The 18,293-nt window shown below is 43.4% G+C and overlaps 1 protein-coding gene across 2 annotated transcripts in view; it reads left to right on the forward strand.

Moving 5' to 3' along the window:
- LOC143281163 (alpha-actinin, sarcomeric-like) overlaps positions 1-18,293 on the forward strand; it is a 67,962-nt gene that overhangs the window by 38,624 nt on the left and 11,045 nt on the right. For both annotated transcript variants that reach the window (XM_076586188.1, XM_076586187.1), the window contains exons 11-20: positions 178-269; positions 1,333-1,378; positions 2,132-2,257; positions 3,193-3,270; positions 4,135-4,290; positions 12,086-12,370; positions 13,183-13,236; positions 14,657-14,725; positions 15,889-16,047; positions 17,732-17,890. In XM_076586188.1, the coding sequence (XP_076442303.1) occupies positions 178-269; positions 1,333-1,378; positions 2,132-2,257; positions 3,193-3,270; positions 4,135-4,290; positions 12,086-12,370; positions 13,183-13,236; positions 14,657-14,725; positions 15,889-16,047; positions 17,732-17,890 (1,224 nt within the window). The remainder of the gene's footprint in view (positions 1-177; positions 270-1,332; positions 1,379-2,131; positions 2,258-3,192; positions 3,271-4,134; positions 4,291-12,085; positions 12,371-13,182; positions 13,237-14,656; positions 14,726-15,888; positions 16,048-17,731; positions 17,891-18,293) is intronic.

Raw genomic sequence — 18,293 nt, forward strand, 5'->3', positions numbered from 1 at the left:
GAACTCAATTGATGAAGTGTGTAGCATTTATTTATATTTTGATCGCTGATCACATTTGTGGGAAGAATAAAAAGTGAATCAGTTATGTACATCTTTGTCAATAAGCCATTGATGTTATAGTCCTCATCAAACAGTGGAAGTGATCCATTATTTTCTTTGGCGTTGATGTGTGTGCAGGCCATGAAGAAGAAACATGAAGCCTTTGAGAGTGACCTTGCTGCTCACCAGGATCGTGTAGAACAGATCGCTGCCATCGCACAGGAACTGAAGTGAGTTCATAGTTCAGATCAGTTCAGTTCTACAGTCAGACTCCATCGTTCAGTTTTCTTGTTTCTGTTTCCTTTTGGTTCCTGTGCCTTTCGGTCAGTGTACTGTTGGTCCATAAACAAACAAACAAACAAACAAAAACAACGAAAAAAAACCTACAGAGATATAGATCAGCTTAGGACAAGCTGTTGTGGCCTTAACCCATCTCAGCACAACTCACTGGTTAATGACCAGTGATCAGTGTGCCTGATTTTGTGGGGTTTGTTTTGATCGGCAAGCTGTTGCCGTTCCAGCTGATCAATACTCATTACTTGTCGCTGTGGGAAGTACACAAGTGTCAGTGTTGTTTACTGGGTCGCCTTTTCAGTGTGTGTGTGTGTGTGTACGGCAGAGACTAGCAGAGCGATGACTGGGGAGGAGAGGAACGTGCTGACAGTGATTGCAGGGACAAATGTGTAGATTTGTGGAAGACTCACATTTCTGGGAAAATAACAACCACAGCTCATACCAAACACACCGTTTCTGTTATCAAACACACCATGGCTATTATCGGACAGACCATTTTGATTATCGAACAGACCACAGCTATTATCAAGCACACCACTGCTATTATCAAACACACCATATCTATTATCAGACAACCATATCTATTATCAAACAAACCACATCTATTATCAAACACACCATGGCTATTATCAAACACAGCAAAACATACAGGACACAGTGTTTGACGCTGTAGTTATACCTTGTAGCATTGGTAAGCAAAAGAAAAACAGGACCTGTTGTACTCTGCAAGCATCAGAAACAATCCACCTACATAACACATCATGTTTATGGTTGTCAGGGGGTGACATATGTCTAAGCTGGCTTTTCAATCCTTACATGGATTGAAATCAACATCCAGTGCTTATTATGATCAGTTTTGTAGTTGTACTTGTTTCCTCATTTCGTGTGTTTGTGTGCGTGCGTGAAATTGAGGAACATGGTTCATTCATATAGTTTGGCCTTTGTCCAGCATTGTATTGGTGGTTGTGACAACGTGTGGGGTTGTGGTGTCTGTTTCAGTGCCTTGGATTACCATGACGTGGCCACAGTCAACACACGATGCCAGGTGACCATTGTTTCCTTACTTTACACTGCCCCTCTCCTGTCTTGTCCTGTGGGAAAGGCCTAGAACCCAGCCCACTGTTCTTATACAGACCTTGATAGACCTCGTGGGGTCCTGGTTTTTTTCCCCCCCAGTCTTGAGGGAAAAAAAATCACTGGAAAATGTTAACCTTCGGAATAATCATGAAATACTGTTTTATGTTTGGAACTGGTGTGTTTGGAAAATAATGTACCATGTGATTAGTGTAAAAAAAAAAAAAAGAAGCAAAAAAATAAGGGTGTTATCCATTAAAATAAGGGAAATGACTTAGATGACCAGTATCCCAACATTTATAAGCATAAATTGTATATGTGTGCGTGTGCGCGCACCCACTTGTGGACAGTTATCACATACTTTGGGCATGTATTTAATGAGAAATGTCTTCAGATGTTGCCTGACAAATTGTTGCTTTAATTGTGGTTTTGTTATCAGTGAGGCTATGAATTTAAGATATTTTCATGAAGTGTATGACTGTGGTGGTAGGATGCAGTGTATCTGTTGAATTTCCAGCACTTTGCTATGCCTGGCAGTGTTGCTGCTGTGCATTTGTTCTATTCCAGACATGTTAGTATAAATGGCGTTCTGGTTTTAGTATATCTGTTGAATTCATGAGACATTGATATAACCATGTTGGTGTTTCAGTGTATCTGTGAGGTAAAATGACCATGTTGGTGTTTCAGTGTATCTGTGAGGTAAATAACCATGCTGGTGTTTCAGTGTATCTGTGACCAGTGGGACCTGCTTGGTCAGCTGACAGTGAAGCGGAGAGAGGGTCTGGAGGAGGCGGAGAGAGTGCTGGAGAGAATTGACCAGCTTCACCTGGAGTTTGCCAAACGGGCAGCGGTCAGTGGATAGTCTGTGGGCTGGGCAGTGTCTGTCTTGATGTGTTGGGCACAATAAAAACGGTGTTTAAAGCATTGGATTTCACTCGGAGTGTTCTACATTTGAATCCTGGTCAGACGGGCGCAATAGCCGTGTGGTCAAAGCATTGTACTTTCACTCTGAGGGTCCTAGATTCAAATCCTGTTCACAGTTCCTGGTGGGTGATGGTTAGAGATTCATCCATTCTCCCAGGTCAGCAGATGTGCAGGCCATGCCCATCCCCAAAAATGGAGTTTGGCTGCCTAAATGGCAGGGTAGAAGTGGTCATATTTAAAAAGCCCCCACCCCAACCTCCACATCCCACACCGCCCCTCCAGGTTAAAATAATGAATTAGATTCCCCTGTAGTCTTTTCCTTATTCTGTGTGTGTGTGTGATTTATTGCATATTCTTTGGGCTCAAGTGAAATGCATCACAAGAACTGTACATTACTGATAAATGTCACAATTTACTAATTTTTTGGAGTATCCTGACTCGTGGATAACTGTCATAGTCAATTTTTTTTTTTCAGATGGCAACTTAAGTTGGCAGCAACTACTTTTTTACATCAAGCCATCTGTCAAAAAAACAACAAAAAGCAATCTAGATCTGAAAAAAAAGAAGAAGAATAGTATGATAAAGAAATAAAGAAGTATAGATGCATACATGCATACATACATGCATGCATACATACATACATACATGCATACATACATGCATACATACATACATACATACCTATCCACCCACCCACCCACCCACCACATGACTCTTTCACACAGGCTTATTTCCTCGTGTTTCACAAGTACACGTTCATACAGGCTTATTTCCTCATATTTCACAATTACACCCACTGCCAGCATTTACGCATACCATTTAACAAATAACACTATAAAAAACAAACTGCGTTGTTTTCAGCCTTTCAACAACTGGATGGATGGAGCTAAGGAGGATCTTCTGGACATGTTCATCGTGCACAGCACTGAGGAAGTGCAGGTCAGTCAGTGCTTTCTTTCAGGGTGGGGAAGGAGTTAGGAGATGGTGTCTGGATTGGTTGTGTAGGGGTGGGGGTGGGGGCGGTCAGTGTGTGTGCATGTGTGACATGGATACATATATTTCTTTTGGATATGGTGTCTGGATTGGTTGTTTGGGGGGGTTGTGGGTGGGGGTCAGTGTGTGTGCATGCATGACATGGATACATATGTATCTTTAGGAGATGGTGTCTAGATTGGTTTGGGAGGGGGGGGGTGTTCAGTGTGTGTGCATGCATGACATGGATGCATATGTATCTTTCAGTGTGTGTGCATGCATGACATGGCTACATATGTATCTGTTTTCCGTTGACTGTTTTGTGTTCATTGTGGTGAATATATAAAGCGGGGGTCTGTATCTATACAGATTGTTATCACTTTGCCCAAAACAGAAATGTTTTGTTGCTGTCCTCTCTCGTTTTTTCTGATCTTTCCTCATTGAGTTTTATACTGTTCCTCTTCTTTCTTAAGAGGTTTTTCTTCCCTTCTCCCACATCAGTCTTTTTGTTGGAGGTATATGAGGTGTACAGTCCATGGGGTGGGAGAATTCCTGTATTATATGGATGTGTGTTTTGTGCATCTGTGTGTGTATTGTGCATCTGTATGTGTGTGTGTTTGTGTGTGCATATGTGCATATGGTGAGTGTGCCTGTTGTGCGTGTTTAAGTGTGTGTTGTGTATGTGTTTGTGTGTGTGTGTATGTGTGTGTGTGTGTGTTTGTCCATGTGTATGTGTGTGTGTGTGTATGTGTGTGTATGTGACTGTTTGTGCGTTTGTCCATGTCTGTGTCCATGTGTATGAGTCTCTCTATGTGTGTGATGTGTTCCCAGGGTCTGATCGAGGCCCACGAGCAGTTCAAGGCGACGCTGGGGGAGGCGGACAAGGAGTACAGCACCATCGTGTCCCTCAGTCAGGAGGTGGCTCAGCTGGGACAACAGCACGGCCTGGTGCCCCCTGACAACCCCTACACCACCCTGCACGCACAGGTGGGGGATGAGCCTTGTTGGGGGTTGGGGGGGGGAGACATCGGGGGGGAAGTTGTGGGGAGGGTAAGGAGTGAAGCCATTGACGGTGATGTCATTGTCAGATTTTGGGCGACATACACACAACCCCTACACCACCCTGCATGCACAGGTAGGGGATGGTCCTTGTTGGGGGGGATGGAAGTTGTGGGGAGGGTAAAGGGGTGGAGCCATTGACAGTGACTTTATTGTACCTTGGCCACATGCACAAAATCTCTACTCCACGCTGCATGCACAGGTGGGGGCTGGTCCTTGTTGGGGGGGATGGAAGTTGTGGGGAGGGTAAAGGGGTGGAGCCATTGACAGTGACTTTATTGTACCTTGGCCACATGCACAAAATCTCTACTCCACGCTGCATGCACAGGTGGGGGCTGGTCCTTGTTGGGGGGATTGGGGGAGGGATGTTGGGAAGGATGGGGGGATGGTGAAGCTATTGAAAGTGATGCTTTTTGGGCAACAGACACAGACACAGTGCCTACACCATGCTGAATGCACATGTGGGGGTTGATCCTTGGTCTGGGAGTTGGGGGAGGGATGTTGGGAGAAGGAGTGGGGGGATGATAAAGCCGTTGACAGGGATGTCATTGTCACATTTTGGGCCACACACAGACAACCCCTACACCACGCTGCAAACACAGGTTGGGGCTGATCCTGGTCTGGGGTGGCGTTGGGATGGGGGATCTTGTGGGGGAGGGTAAAGGGGTGAAGCCATTGATAGTGACATCATTGTCAGATTTTGGGACACACACACACACACACACGCAACCCCCACACCATGCTGCACACACAGGTGGGATTCACACCTTGTTGGGTGGGTGTGGGGGGATGGGAGGGGTGCTAGGGGGAAAAAGGAAAGGGAGGGAAAGGTTTCTAGTCGTTGACAGTGACCGCATCATCACACACAACACCTACAACACACTTGATGCACAGGTAGACACCAACACCTTGTATGGTTGTTGCTGGTGAGGGGAGGGGTGTGTGGGTAAAATGGTAAGTCCTTGACAGTGAATTAATCATCATTTTTAGGCCACATTATGTCCTGGGCTTGTATTGTATGTCTACCTGTTCATGAAGATCCCCCTCAAACTGACTGGCCGTGTACATACACGTAGTTACCATTGTATATATTAAAAACAGCAACATACATTTCAGTACGCCTACTTAGTGCCTGTAGTTGTGGAGTCCTCCATCCTGTTGATACATTTCATTCTCCATGTAACATCATCTCTTTCATCCCATCATCTGTGTCCGATATACAGTAGTGGCTTGCTTGTCACTCTCTGGTTATGTTTCATGAATTACACATCTGTATGATGCCTCACTGACACTGTACTAAAAAAAACAAAAAACAGCAACAACAAACATATATGAACCGTACTGACATGTGTGACTAAACGCATGATAAAGTGAATGGACAGACGCTGTTTTACAGGTGCACTGATTGATGTGACCTGAATGCACGAAGAAGAGTTACATGTAAAGAAGCGTGTCACAAGGGAACTTTCACTTTCTAACCACTGGCATGTTTTTTTTTCTGCAGATCCTGTGTATATTTGATCTTTAGGCTGCTATGAATCACCTCAGTGACTTAGCAACAAATATCTTTTGGCACTTAGTCTGCTATGAATCTCCGCAATAATGTACTCTACCTTATTTTCAATATCAAGAAGGTGTCAGAGCATGTTGACATATCCCTGTATGCTACACACCTGCTGTAGTAAAAAGCAGCAGATGATTGACCATAAAGCTTCATGCTGAAAGGCCTTGAGAGCCTATCCTAGGATTCTGTAAAACATAAGCATAACAGCATATTCTCTTGTCACTTGAGGCAGAAGTTTCAGTTGGATTCTTCAGGATTGTAATTATTAAGACTGTTATTTCCATTACTACTATATGTTATGTGTGTATTGCATTGAAGTACTGCGTGTATTGCCTTGAATTACTGTACCTGTTAACAGCCTGAAGATGTGAAGTCACTCATTGTTCAGGAATGGTGGACATGTCACTCTGTGTGTGTATGTGTGTTGACACTGACATGCGTGAATGACGAAGGTGTTTGTTGTGTTGCATTGGTTGGTATGTGACCATGGACCCTGTAGGAGGTTAGTATGACTCACTTTTGCCTGGTGTCTGTGTCTATGTACTGTATGTACATGTGTATGTGAGGCTGTTCTGCCAGCTTTCTGTGTTCAGGCCTGAGCCGCCTCTCACTGCATGGGGCAGCACTGTCCCCACACTGCTGACTGGTCTTCAGGGGTGGAGCAGTGGGGTGGGGGGGGGTGGTTAGGGGGTAGATGAGCTGCTGCACTTCATATCAGTGGGTGGGAGTGGTCCCGTGTTGTATGGATTTATGTATGTTGACCATTTTTCCACCTTTGATTGATTCAGAATGAAGACATGCATTGTGGTTAAGTGGGCTCTGGAACCTGGCCACAAACTTTCATCCATGGGAATGGCTTTGTTGCTACACTGTATGGGTGGGCTGGCCTGAAATGAAATCTTTTTAAGTATTTCTGACAGACCTGCATGACTTCTATAGAGGCAGAAGAAAGAGATTGTAGGGTTTCTTTTGTTGACATATAAATTCAGCAGTTTTGTTGCAGAGTGTTGAGAAAACTGACATAGAAATTCAGCAACGTTGTTACAGTGTGTTGAGAAAACTGATATAGAAATTCAGCAGTTTTGTTACAGCGTGTTGAGAAAACTTGAGTTAAGATTCAGCAGTACTTTTAAGGTTAGAGAATGTGGAGAGAAAATAGGACGGACATGGCTTAGAACAGGACTTCATGCATGACTACAGAAACAATGTAACCGTCTCTCAGGACAGTATTGGCATGACTAGCAGGCGGAAACAAAACTGCCTGATTGTAACATTTTATCACATGACGTTTCTGATTGGAACATTTTATCACAAGATGTTCTCTTCCTTCGGCAGTATAGACAGTAACAGGCCAACCAACACATGATAATTACATAGGACAGTCCTGGCTTGTAGTCAGTCACTGCAAGGTGTTTGAGATTGGCAGCATTTGAAATCTGCAGCAGCTCTCTGTATGAAATAGCAGCTTGAATTCTGTTAGTTCTGTCAACATTTTATGCGGGAGTAGTTTAAAAAAAGAAAAGAAAAAAAAGTAGGTTTTGTTTTGGAATTTTTGTGATTTTTTTTCTCCATTATGTACTTTGTTTTGGTATTTAGTGTGCTGCTTTATTTGACGGAACCATGGCCACAAAGTTTGCAGTATTATGAAAAATCAGTTGCTCCCAGTCATGCAATATCCATGAGCAGTGGTTGATGTGTGTGTGGGGTGGGTGTAGATATTGTATAAAGCGGGTGAGGAGTTGGGGAGACACGAGTGTCATCATCAGTGTGGTGACAGTGGCAGCAGTGTGCAGTGAGAGGCTGTTCTGTGCAAGCTGTCCTCTGCAGTCTGTGCATGTCTTCCCTTGCTGTGGGACCACGGTTTTCATTCATGACCAGTTATAACAAAATGACTGTGCACTGGATGGCCACCATATGGCTTGTGTACTGGACTTAAAAGTGCATAACTGAAGAAAAGAAAAAAAATGATGTGATTTTAATGGAAATAAATATTCCGCAACTTATACAACAATTAAAAAAAAAAATGATAAAAAGGAAGGGGGGCGATTTGGAAATCCATGATCCATTCTCGAACAGCTCATCATGGAACCTGGTCCAGCTGAAGACTTGCACTGACTGCCGTGTATGTCTTTGTGCTCTGTACAGTTCTGATGTTGGAATGTTCACATCAGTGCTTGACTGTGTCACATCGGTCCTGTCTACATGCCGTTCCTCTTCAGGATCCAGTGTTGATGGATGTGTGTACTGTATGCCTAACACATGGTATCTATTGACCTCCGAGATGTGCGTGTATCTGCATGTGCAGCATCATTTGTTTCTGTATGTCTTCACTTGGATGGTTATCTATATGTGTATGTGTGTGCATCGTCGTTTCATCCTAATTCATTGTTGTAGACTGTGTCTGTGAACAGGAACAGTGTAATTAATTAACCGACAGTTAGCCGGAATAACCGATAACTGCTTGTGCTAGCTTGTGGGGGTTACGTACAACTCCCACATGTGTAACCCCCGTCTCTAATCATTGTCCCGGGCAACCCTTGTACTACTGCCCTAGATAGTCTGGAGTCTGGTTTCAGGAAGGTTTGGGACACGACATACTTCTCATCATCTTGTATTTTGTGTACTGGGATGACGTAAACAGAGTGTTATAGACACTGATCAGAGTAGAAGTAGTTAGAGACCAAATATCTCTTGGTTGGGGTGTGTATAAACTGATGTCTGTGAGCATCCTGAAGGTTGTCGTTGATCTGTGCAGTGTGTTTGAATGTAGGTGTGAATGTGCATCTTGTGTGTTTATGATCAGCATAGTATTTCCTAACAAAGTGCAAGTGTCAGCAATGCAGAGACCTGAGAAGATTATCAGAGAGCCGCTTTGAATGACCTCAGACAGAGGTCATGGCCTTCCTGTTCCAACAGACAGCAGTTTGTTGTAAAGAATTCCACGGGTTTTTTTTTTAATACAAAGCCACTTTCAGTTATCTCTATAAACAGATTTTTTTTTTTTAAGAATAAAAGACACGTGTAGCAAATGTAAATGATTTTTTTTCTAACCAAATTTTCATTTTCTTGACACAGTTTCAGGTCTGGGTAAACATGTCACTGTTGACACACACACTGCAAGCGGCAGGCCGAAGCAACACATGACAAAATGCATAACCCAGAAAACAGGGACAATGCATCACTCACACCTGTCTCAGTGTCCATCTTGATCTGTGTGTCCAGGTAGATTTTCACTGGTCTGTAAATTGTACAGTGTATATGGTGTGTGTGTGTGACGGCAATATTCTCCATGCTGTGTTTGATACGGTGCTGTTTTTCTTGTCCCCTTGTGCTCGGCGTTCTCTCTGCCGGGACCAGTGGACCACTGAAGTAACTCTTCCATGTCTCTCCCGTGGTTTTTGCATGTGTGTTCCATTCTTTGATCGATTGTCAGCCTTGTGTAAACTGTGTGTCCATCTGTCAGTCAGTCAGTCAATAGCTATCACATGTTAACCTGGTGCCTTTCATAGCGATCAGAGTGGTTATTTATTACAATTGATATACCTGAGGGTTCTCTGTATTCAGGAAGAAAATGATGGGTAAAATGGTACATTGATCAAGAGATGAACAATGGAAATGTTTACATGCATGTGTTTTAGATGTGTTTTTGTGTGCGTGTAGTTTCCTACTCTGATTTTTTTTTTTTTTGCATCATACACGAATTCAACTTACATCCTTCTGTTATGAATTGTCCATTGGCAGTGCAATTTAGCACTGCTTGTGAAGTGCCATCCCCAGAGTGTTAGCATGAACTGAATGATCCTTTAGACAACAGAATGTTTGTTTTTTTTGGTTCTGCAATTTTTTGGTCCATTATTTACTTACTGTGTAATGTTGTAAATGTCAAGTATGTATTTTTGTGTTGTGGTGTTTGTGTGAGTGCACCTTGTAATGTGGGCCATTCTGTACTCTTTTGTCATTTATCGTGAAATTGGGGTGTTTTACAATGTGATAGTTACAAGCATGTTAGAGATGTGTGTCTTTATGGGAGATACCCATGATGGATGACTGAGATATTGTCAGCATGTACCTTCTCTCTGCAAGTGTTAAAGTGATTCCCCCACCCTTCTCCTCAGTGCACCTTGTTACTGGTAATGTAGATTCATTGATGCTCAGTGACTCCACAGGAATGCTGTGGATACCTTTTCACAGCACCCTATGCTGCTGAACATAGACAGGCTTGTGATAAATGATCCCTGTGTGAGAAACGTGTCATGGAATCCTGCATGACTGTACAGTGTGTTCAGTGGGAATCTGTGGCTGTGAGGCCTGTGGGATGGTGTCTTCCTGTGTGAACTTGTCAGTGGAATGTCTGTTTTGTGTGACTGGGTGATGTTGTGTCTGGTTCTTGGTGGGCTGTCCGTGGTTCATGACATCCCTGTGAACAGTATGTCATGTTTTTTGGATATCTCCCCTTCTGCATGCTCCTTCAGTCCTTGATGCAGTACCTTCAACATCATGGCTAAAAAGTTAGTGAAGGTGTTCTTTGACACTGTGCAATACATCTGTACTGCAAGGCACATCAGAAGTACAGATACCATATAAAACCACAGTGTTGATATGATGAGTCAGGTAAATTAATGTGTTAAGTTTCATTTAGGAAGATGGGGGAGGAGGGGGCCTTGGGTGGGGGGGGGGGGGGAGTGAAAAGTCGCTTCTGAAGGCTGTTATGTGCAGTGTCAATCTTGACAGGAGGTGTTTGAACAAACTAAACTACTATGCTTATTGGGTATATCTGTGTGGATTCAGTTCAGAAGAAAGGGGAAGATGAAAATGTGGTGGAGGGAATTGAGGGTGGAGGAGAGGAGATGAGTGGGGGTGGGAGTGGGAGAGGGTGGGGGGCAGATGATGTATTTGCTTTATGATCCTCATGGATTTTGTTAGCATGTCTCCATCTATATCAGAAATGCCTGGTATTGAATCTGTAATGTCATTATACAGTCTGCAAGCTGATGAAGCTTAGCAGTGTGTATCAAGCACCTCATTGTATGACAATGATGTGCATTTGTCTGTCTGGTTTGACACAGACACAGTTATATATGCCTTTGTAGAATTTTATATGACATTTGAGTATCCTTACAGTGATATAAACATTTATCTATATTTTTATAGAACACTTGGGTGTTGATACATTTGATGGTAGAGCTTTAAAGATGAATTGATGATACAGTTTGTATTTTGATAATTCTGTGCTTGTATCAATAACTGTAAATGTCTGTGATTTTGACAATTACTTGGATATATCCACACCTTCATGTGAAATGATCCACATGCATTACACAGTGACGCATGAGCATCTGTGGTGTGTTGAGGTGTGTTTGAGGGTAATGGTTGTGTTGAGATTTGGTGTACGTGTGAGGGTGATGCATACATTGAGGTGTTAGGAAGGGGATGTCTGTGTAGAGGCACGGTGTGCTTGTGTATGGATGGATGATGAAGATGTTGAGGTGTGTGTGATTGTGAGGGTGATGTCTTTGTTGAGGTACAGTGTGCGTGTGTGTGGGTGGATGATGAAGATGTTGAGGTGTGTGTGTGTGTGAGGGTACTGTTTGTGTTGAGGCATGCTGTGCGTGTGGGTGGGTGGATGATGAATATGGTGAGATGTGTGTGTGTGTGTGAGGGTGAGGGTGATGTCTGTGTTGAGGTTTGGTATATGTGTGTGGGTGATGTATACAGTGAGGTGTGTGTGAGGGTGATGTATACCTTGAGGTGTGTGTGTGTGTGTGTGAGGGTGATGAATATGTTGAGGTTTGTGTGTGGGTGATGTATATGGTGAGGTGTGTGTGTATGTGTGTGTGAGGGTGATGAATATGTTGAGGTGTGTGTGATGGTGATGTATACCTTGAGATGTGTGTGTGTGAGGGTGATGAATATGTTGAGGTATGTGTGTGTGTGTGCGTGAGGGTGATGAATATGTTGAGGTGTGTGTGATGGTGATGTATACCTTGAGGTGTGTCTGACTATGATGTTTGTCTTGAGGCATGGTGTGTGTGTGGGGGAGGGGAGGGGGGGGTGAGGAATATATTGAGGTGTGTGTGTGATGGTGATTATATCGTGAGGTGTGTGTGTGTGTTAGTGACCGTGACTTAAACCTTGAGCACTGCACTGTGCCCCCCACAGGACATCACCAGCAAGTGGTCTGAGGTTCGAGACCTGGTGCCGCGGCGCGACCAGACGCTGCAGCAGGAGATGACTCGCCAGCAGAACAACGAGCGGCTGCGGCGCCAGTTTGCCACCAAGGCCAACACCGTGGGCCAGTGGGTCGAGACCCAGCTGGACGCCGTGGCCTCCATCGGAGTGCAGATGAAGGGGTCCCTCGAGGACCAGCTGTCCAAGCTGCAGGCCTTTGACAAGGCCATCGTGGCCTACAAGCCTCACATGGATGAGCTGGAGAGATACCACCAGGTAGGTGCTGATAATGGTAATGATGTTGAATGCTTTTTCAGTGCTTTTTTCTCACACACAGCTCAAGGTGGTTTGCGTGTACAAAGAACTCAAACTGTAGATGATGAAATTATTAATAAAATGAATAAATTTAGTGGACATAATGAATTTACACAGACATAAAGACACAACTTGTCCATGTCACTTGTTCACATGCACACACACATGCACAAAAAGTTTAATACCCCTTTAACAACCGTCTCCAACCCCAGATCATGCACGCACACATGCACACACGCACGCACACACAGACACACATGACACGTCTAATATCACTTAAAGTGAAAAGACATTAAATTAAAAGAAAGAGCAAAAACACAGAGCATGGATAGGATGCAGTTATGAACTGGTGGACAAAGATACCTGAACTGCTTGAATAGACGGGTCTTCAGAGAAGATTTGAAAGAGGCTGTTGAAGTGGAGTGTCTGATGTTGAATGAAAGGCTGTTCCACATGGTTGGACGCTTAACCCCGTCAGTGCCAGGGGAAAAACAGTAGAAAGTGGTGTTTGAAGTCATAAAACAATATCCAGAACAATAAGCCAAAAACTGAGAAAATGGTCTTGAGATAATTATACTATTCTGTATAAACCATGTGAATTTTCAGCCTTCCAGAGTTGTTTCCTTACTGATGACATGATGAGTGACGTCACTGTGCATGTACATGACATGCTATTGTGGCACTCAAGGGGTTAAAAGAAAGAGAATGTTGACCAATGATTTCTGTGTGCTTCATGTAGAAATTTACTGACAGCTGCTCTTTGTCTGCTGCAGGAGGTGCAGGAGGGAATGATCTTTGAAAACAGATACACGCAATACACCATGGAGGTGAGTTGGCATCACTGTTTGATACTGTTCGCTTGTCTCTGTCTCTCTCTCCCCCCTCTCTCTCTCTCTCTGTCTCTGTCTCTCTCTCCTCCTCTCTCTCTCTCCCCCTCTCTCTGTCTCTCTCTCACTTTCTCTCTTTATCAGTACTGTTATTGAAAGTTTAATGTCTCCTATCTTATTTGTCCCGTATACAGATATGCCGAAGAAACTAAACTTCGCTTTATGTTGTGTTGCCCTGCTCTGAATGACTTTAAACATCAGTTAATTCCACACACACAAAAATGTTATCGACACCCAACTTTATTTCAACTGGTCATGCTTATGTCATCAACTAATGCAACTGTTCTGAAACGGTTTGCTGTTTATTTATAAATTATATAAGGCATTTAAATCTTGCAGTGTATGACATAGCTATTCATTATTAGTTGTGCGTTATCAAATTTTCTAGTTTATTATTTGCAGTTTATCTTTTACTTTTGTCATTGGTAAGATTTTTGTTACTTGGATTTTTAAGATATTATTTAACTGTAACCCCTGTATGATGTGTGTGTAAGAATGTCATGTTTTGTCTGCCTGTGTGGTTGGTGGTTTAGTTTCGCTTTGTTTTATTCGCCAGCACAAATATGTGGCAAAAGTGTCAGTATGAATATTGTGATTATATGTTTGTTGTTGTGGTCACTTCATTCCATAATAACATGTCTGGCATACATGTGGGAATGGATGGTTAGCAGTGTGAAAAGGGGATGCGTATGAGATTGTGCGCATGCAGCGCCTGTCTCAGATCTGTGTGTTATGTCATGGAATCTATGCACTCTGCACTCTGCTCTTTCTGTTCTGTCCTTACGACTTACCTCTTTGTAAAATAGCTCCTCCCTCCGTTCCCCTCTTTCTGCTCATAATTCTTTCAGACCTTCTGTCTACATGTGTTTGTAAGACTTGTCTTTTGTCCCTTGATTTATGTATGTGCATGTGAATGTGTGTGTTGTGTAAGCTTGTTGATTTGTCTCCACTCAAGATTCATAGTTATATAGATCTATACATTTAGCGATGATAACAACAACAACAACAACAATAATGATAATAATAAGAAGAAGAATAGTAATAATATTGATGATAATAATAATGATGATAAAGTAGTAGAAGAAGGTGTGTGTGACAATAGCTATATAGATACTTTTATGCCTAGGTAGGCAGCCTGTTGTGCAAGTGACTCCTTATTTGAAAAGTGTTTAGAGGTTGGTCTTTGACCAAGGATAGGCACTATATAAGTATCCATATCATCATCATCTTCATCGTCATTTATTGTTATTATTGTTATTATTATTAATAGTAGTAAAATGTGTGTATAAGATGTGTATATGTACAAGATAGTATAAGATGTGTGACATTAGTGATGAGGAAGGTGTGTGCTGTGTGACAGACGCTCCGTGTGGGCTGGGAACAGCTGCTGACGGCCGTGGCCAGGAACATCAATGAAGTGGAGAACCAGGTGAGCTGCCATTTCTCTGTGTGGGGGAGCAGGGGGTGGGGGGGGGGGGGGGGGCACATTACTGGGGGCTTCTCTTCTGTAGTCCTCTCTCTGTGGTGCCTTTTTTCCACCCGGAAGATTCAGAATCACAGTCACTTTATCGTCACAATTAGAGAAATCAACAGTGGTGAAATCAAAAATGTCCATTATAGCAAAAACACATATATACAAAGAAGTTTGTGTGAGGAAAAAGAAGAAAAGAAAGACTGAAAGGGGGGGAAAAAAACCAAGAGTAGTGAAGTCTGTGACACTTACAGTTTATGAGCAGAACTGTTAAAGATGGCATATGATACCCAGCAAAAAAACGTGCACAACAAAGTCAAAACAAGCCCAATAGAAACATCACTGTTCCATTTTTAAAATGCTCACATGCACCACATGTGCACCTACACATACACACACACTCGCATATATGCTTTTTTGCATGCGCACATGCACAACGTATTGGACGAGTATGATGGAAAAATATTGTTAAAAGTACAAGTGAGGATTGATGCTTTGTGTTTGTTTTCCTTCTTTATGTGTGTGTTTTCTTTTTCTTTTTTTTTTCTTTTTTTTACCAAGTTGTAATCTGTATCTTGTTTTAAAGAATCTGTTAGCTGATAGATTGTGTTAAACATAACTGGTGTGAACACATTTGGAGCCGGGTCATTCAGTGTGTGTACTGTAAACAATATGGCTAAGTTTGATCGGAAATGCTTTGTTTTTTCATGCTTGTGGATACGCATCTGCTGCACAGGCCTTTGTGGAACTACAAAGCAGTATGTTATAATGTGTAAAGTCCTTTTCGCTTGTTTAATTTTCTGTTCACAAATGAAACGAGTCCAAACTAGAGCTGTTTAGATTTACATGTTTTCTTCAAACAGTTATCATACACAGTAACTGGTAACAAACATTGGTAATTGTGTGTTTGTGTGTGTGTGTGTGTGTGTGTTAGTATATTGAGGGGGTTTGGGAGGATGATAGTTGCAGATCTTGTCCCTGAAAAAGTAAATTGTATAATTTTCTGTATGGGTGATATTTGCAGATCTAGACCCTGACAACTGAATAATTGTGTGTGTGATGTTGGAGATATTGACCCTGATAACTGTGTGTAATATTTTGTGTGTGTGTGATGTTTTCAGATCTTGACCCGAGACTCCAAGGGCATCAGTGAGGACCAGATGAACGAGTTCCGCATGTCCTTCAACCACTTCGACAAGAACCGCACGCGTCGCCTGGAACCCAAGGAGTTCAAGGCCTGCCTCATCTCCCTGGGCTACAAGATCCGCGACGACAAGCAGGTAGGGGGCTCAGGCATGTCAGGGTTATATCCCTTCGTTTGTGTGCTGTTTGGTCGGAGAGACGGACATGGCAGGGTTGTACCCCTTTGTGTGCTGTTTGGTAGGAGAGACGGACATGTCAGGGTTGTATCCCTTTGTTTGTGTGCTGTTTGGTAGGAGAGACGGACATGGTAGGGTTGTGTCCCTTTGTGTGCTGTTTGGTAGGAGAGACGGACATGGCAGGGTTGTGTCCCTTTGTGTGCTGTTTGGTAGGAGAGACGGACATGGTAGGGTTGTGTCCCTTTGTGTGCTGTTTGGTAGGAGAGACGGACATGGCAGGGTTGTGTCCCTTTGTGTGCTGTTTGGTAGGAGAGACGGACATGGCAGGGTTGTGTCCCTTTGTGTGCTGTTTGGTAGGAGAGACGGACATGGCAGGGTTGTGTCCCTTTGTGTGCTGTTTGGTAGGAGAGACGGACATGGCAGGGTTGTGTCCCTTTGTGTGCTGTTTGGTAGGAGAGACGGACATGGTAGGGTTGTATCCCTTTGTTTGTGTGCTGTTTGGTAGGAGAGACGGACATGGTAGGGTTGTATACCTTTGTTTGTGTGCTGTTTGGTAGGAGAGATGGACATGGCAGGGTTGTATCCCTTTGTGTGCTGTTTGGTAGGAGAGACGGACATGGTAGGGTTGTATACCTTTTTGTGCTGTTTGGTAGGAGAGACGGACATGGTAGGGTTGTATACCTTTGTGTGCTGTTTGGTAGGAGAGATGGACATGGTAGGGTTGTATACCTTTGTGTGCTGTTTGGTAGGAGAGACGGACATGGTAGGGTTGTATACCTTTGTGTGCTGTTTGGTAGGAGAGACGGACATGGTAGGGTTGTATACCTTTGTTTGTGTGCTGTTTGGTAGGAGAGATGGACATGGTAGGGTTGTATACCTTTGTTTGTGTGCTGTTTGGTAGGAGAGATGGACATGGTGGGGTTATATCCCTTTGTTTGCTGTTGGGTAGGAGAGATGGACATGGCAGGGTTGTATCCCTTTTTGTGCTGTTTGCAGACAAGTGGGCCTTTTTTCAGGCAAAGATCAAGATGGGGACCAGAAAAAAACAGTGAAAATGAGGACTGGAATTTTTCAGAGGCCTAAATTACATTGTTAATTCAGTCTATAGACAGGCATCAATCATTGGGGGACAAAGGAGTGATGATCAGGGTGGTATTGATACAGCATCAGATGGTTCTGGACAGGCCAGTAGGGTGGTGATTGTCCCCCCTGCACTGTGTACAGGTTAGGTCAGATGCTGGTCTGTCTGGCTGGCTGGCTGGCTTTGGTTTACACACTTCCTGAGTGTTACAGTGTATATGTTTGCTAACTGTTGTGTACACACGTGTGTATAAATCAGCATTACAGTGTATTTGTTTGCGTAAGTGTTGTTTGCATATTTGTGTATAAATCAGCATGTATTTCATACAGTGTTAAAATGCTTTATGGTACAAGCTGCTATGGATTATATGTTACAAGCCAAGTGTGTGTGCACTATTAAAGCTGCTGTGGATTGGATGTTAAAAGCGAAGATGTGTGTGCTATGAAAGTTGCTATGGATTGGATATTAAAAGTGAAGTGTGTGTGTGATATTAAAGTTCCTATGGATTGGATGTTAAAAGCCAAGTATGCGTGTGATATTGACGTGAGTGGCCTTGACCTTCAGGGCGAGGCGGACTTCCAGCGCATCATGTCCATTGTGGACCCCAACAACTCTGGCTACGTGACTTTTGATGCTTTCCTCGACTTCATGACACGAGAGACGGCCGACACGGACACTGCCGAACAGGTCATGCAGTCCTTCAAGATCCTGGCTGGGGACAAGGTTGGTGCACTCCCATGATGGGGGAAGGGGTGGGGGGGGTAGATGAATGGACCTTCAATCTGAGGGTCTGGGGTTCGAATCTCGGTAACGGTGCCTGGTGGGTAAAGGTTGGAGATTTTTCTGATCTCCCAGGTCAACATATGTGCAGACCTGCTTTGTGCCTGAACCCCCTTCGTGTGTATACACAAGCAGAAGATCAGATACACACGTTAAAGATCCTGTAATCCATGTCAGCGTTAGGTGGGTTATGGAAACATAACCAGCATGCACACCCCAGAAAATGGAGTATGGCTGCCTACATGGCGGGGTAAAAACAGTCATACATGCAAAAGTCCACTCTTGTACAAATGAGTGAACGTGCGAGTTGCAGCCCACAAACAAAGAAGAAGAAGATGGGGGTCTG

Source organism: Babylonia areolata, chromosome 4 (assembly GCF_041734735.1).
Source record: "Babylonia areolata isolate BAREFJ2019XMU chromosome 4, ASM4173473v1, whole genome shotgun sequence".
NCBI classification, from domain to species: domain Eukaryota; kingdom Metazoa; phylum Mollusca; class Gastropoda; order Neogastropoda; family Buccinidae; genus Babylonia; species Babylonia areolata.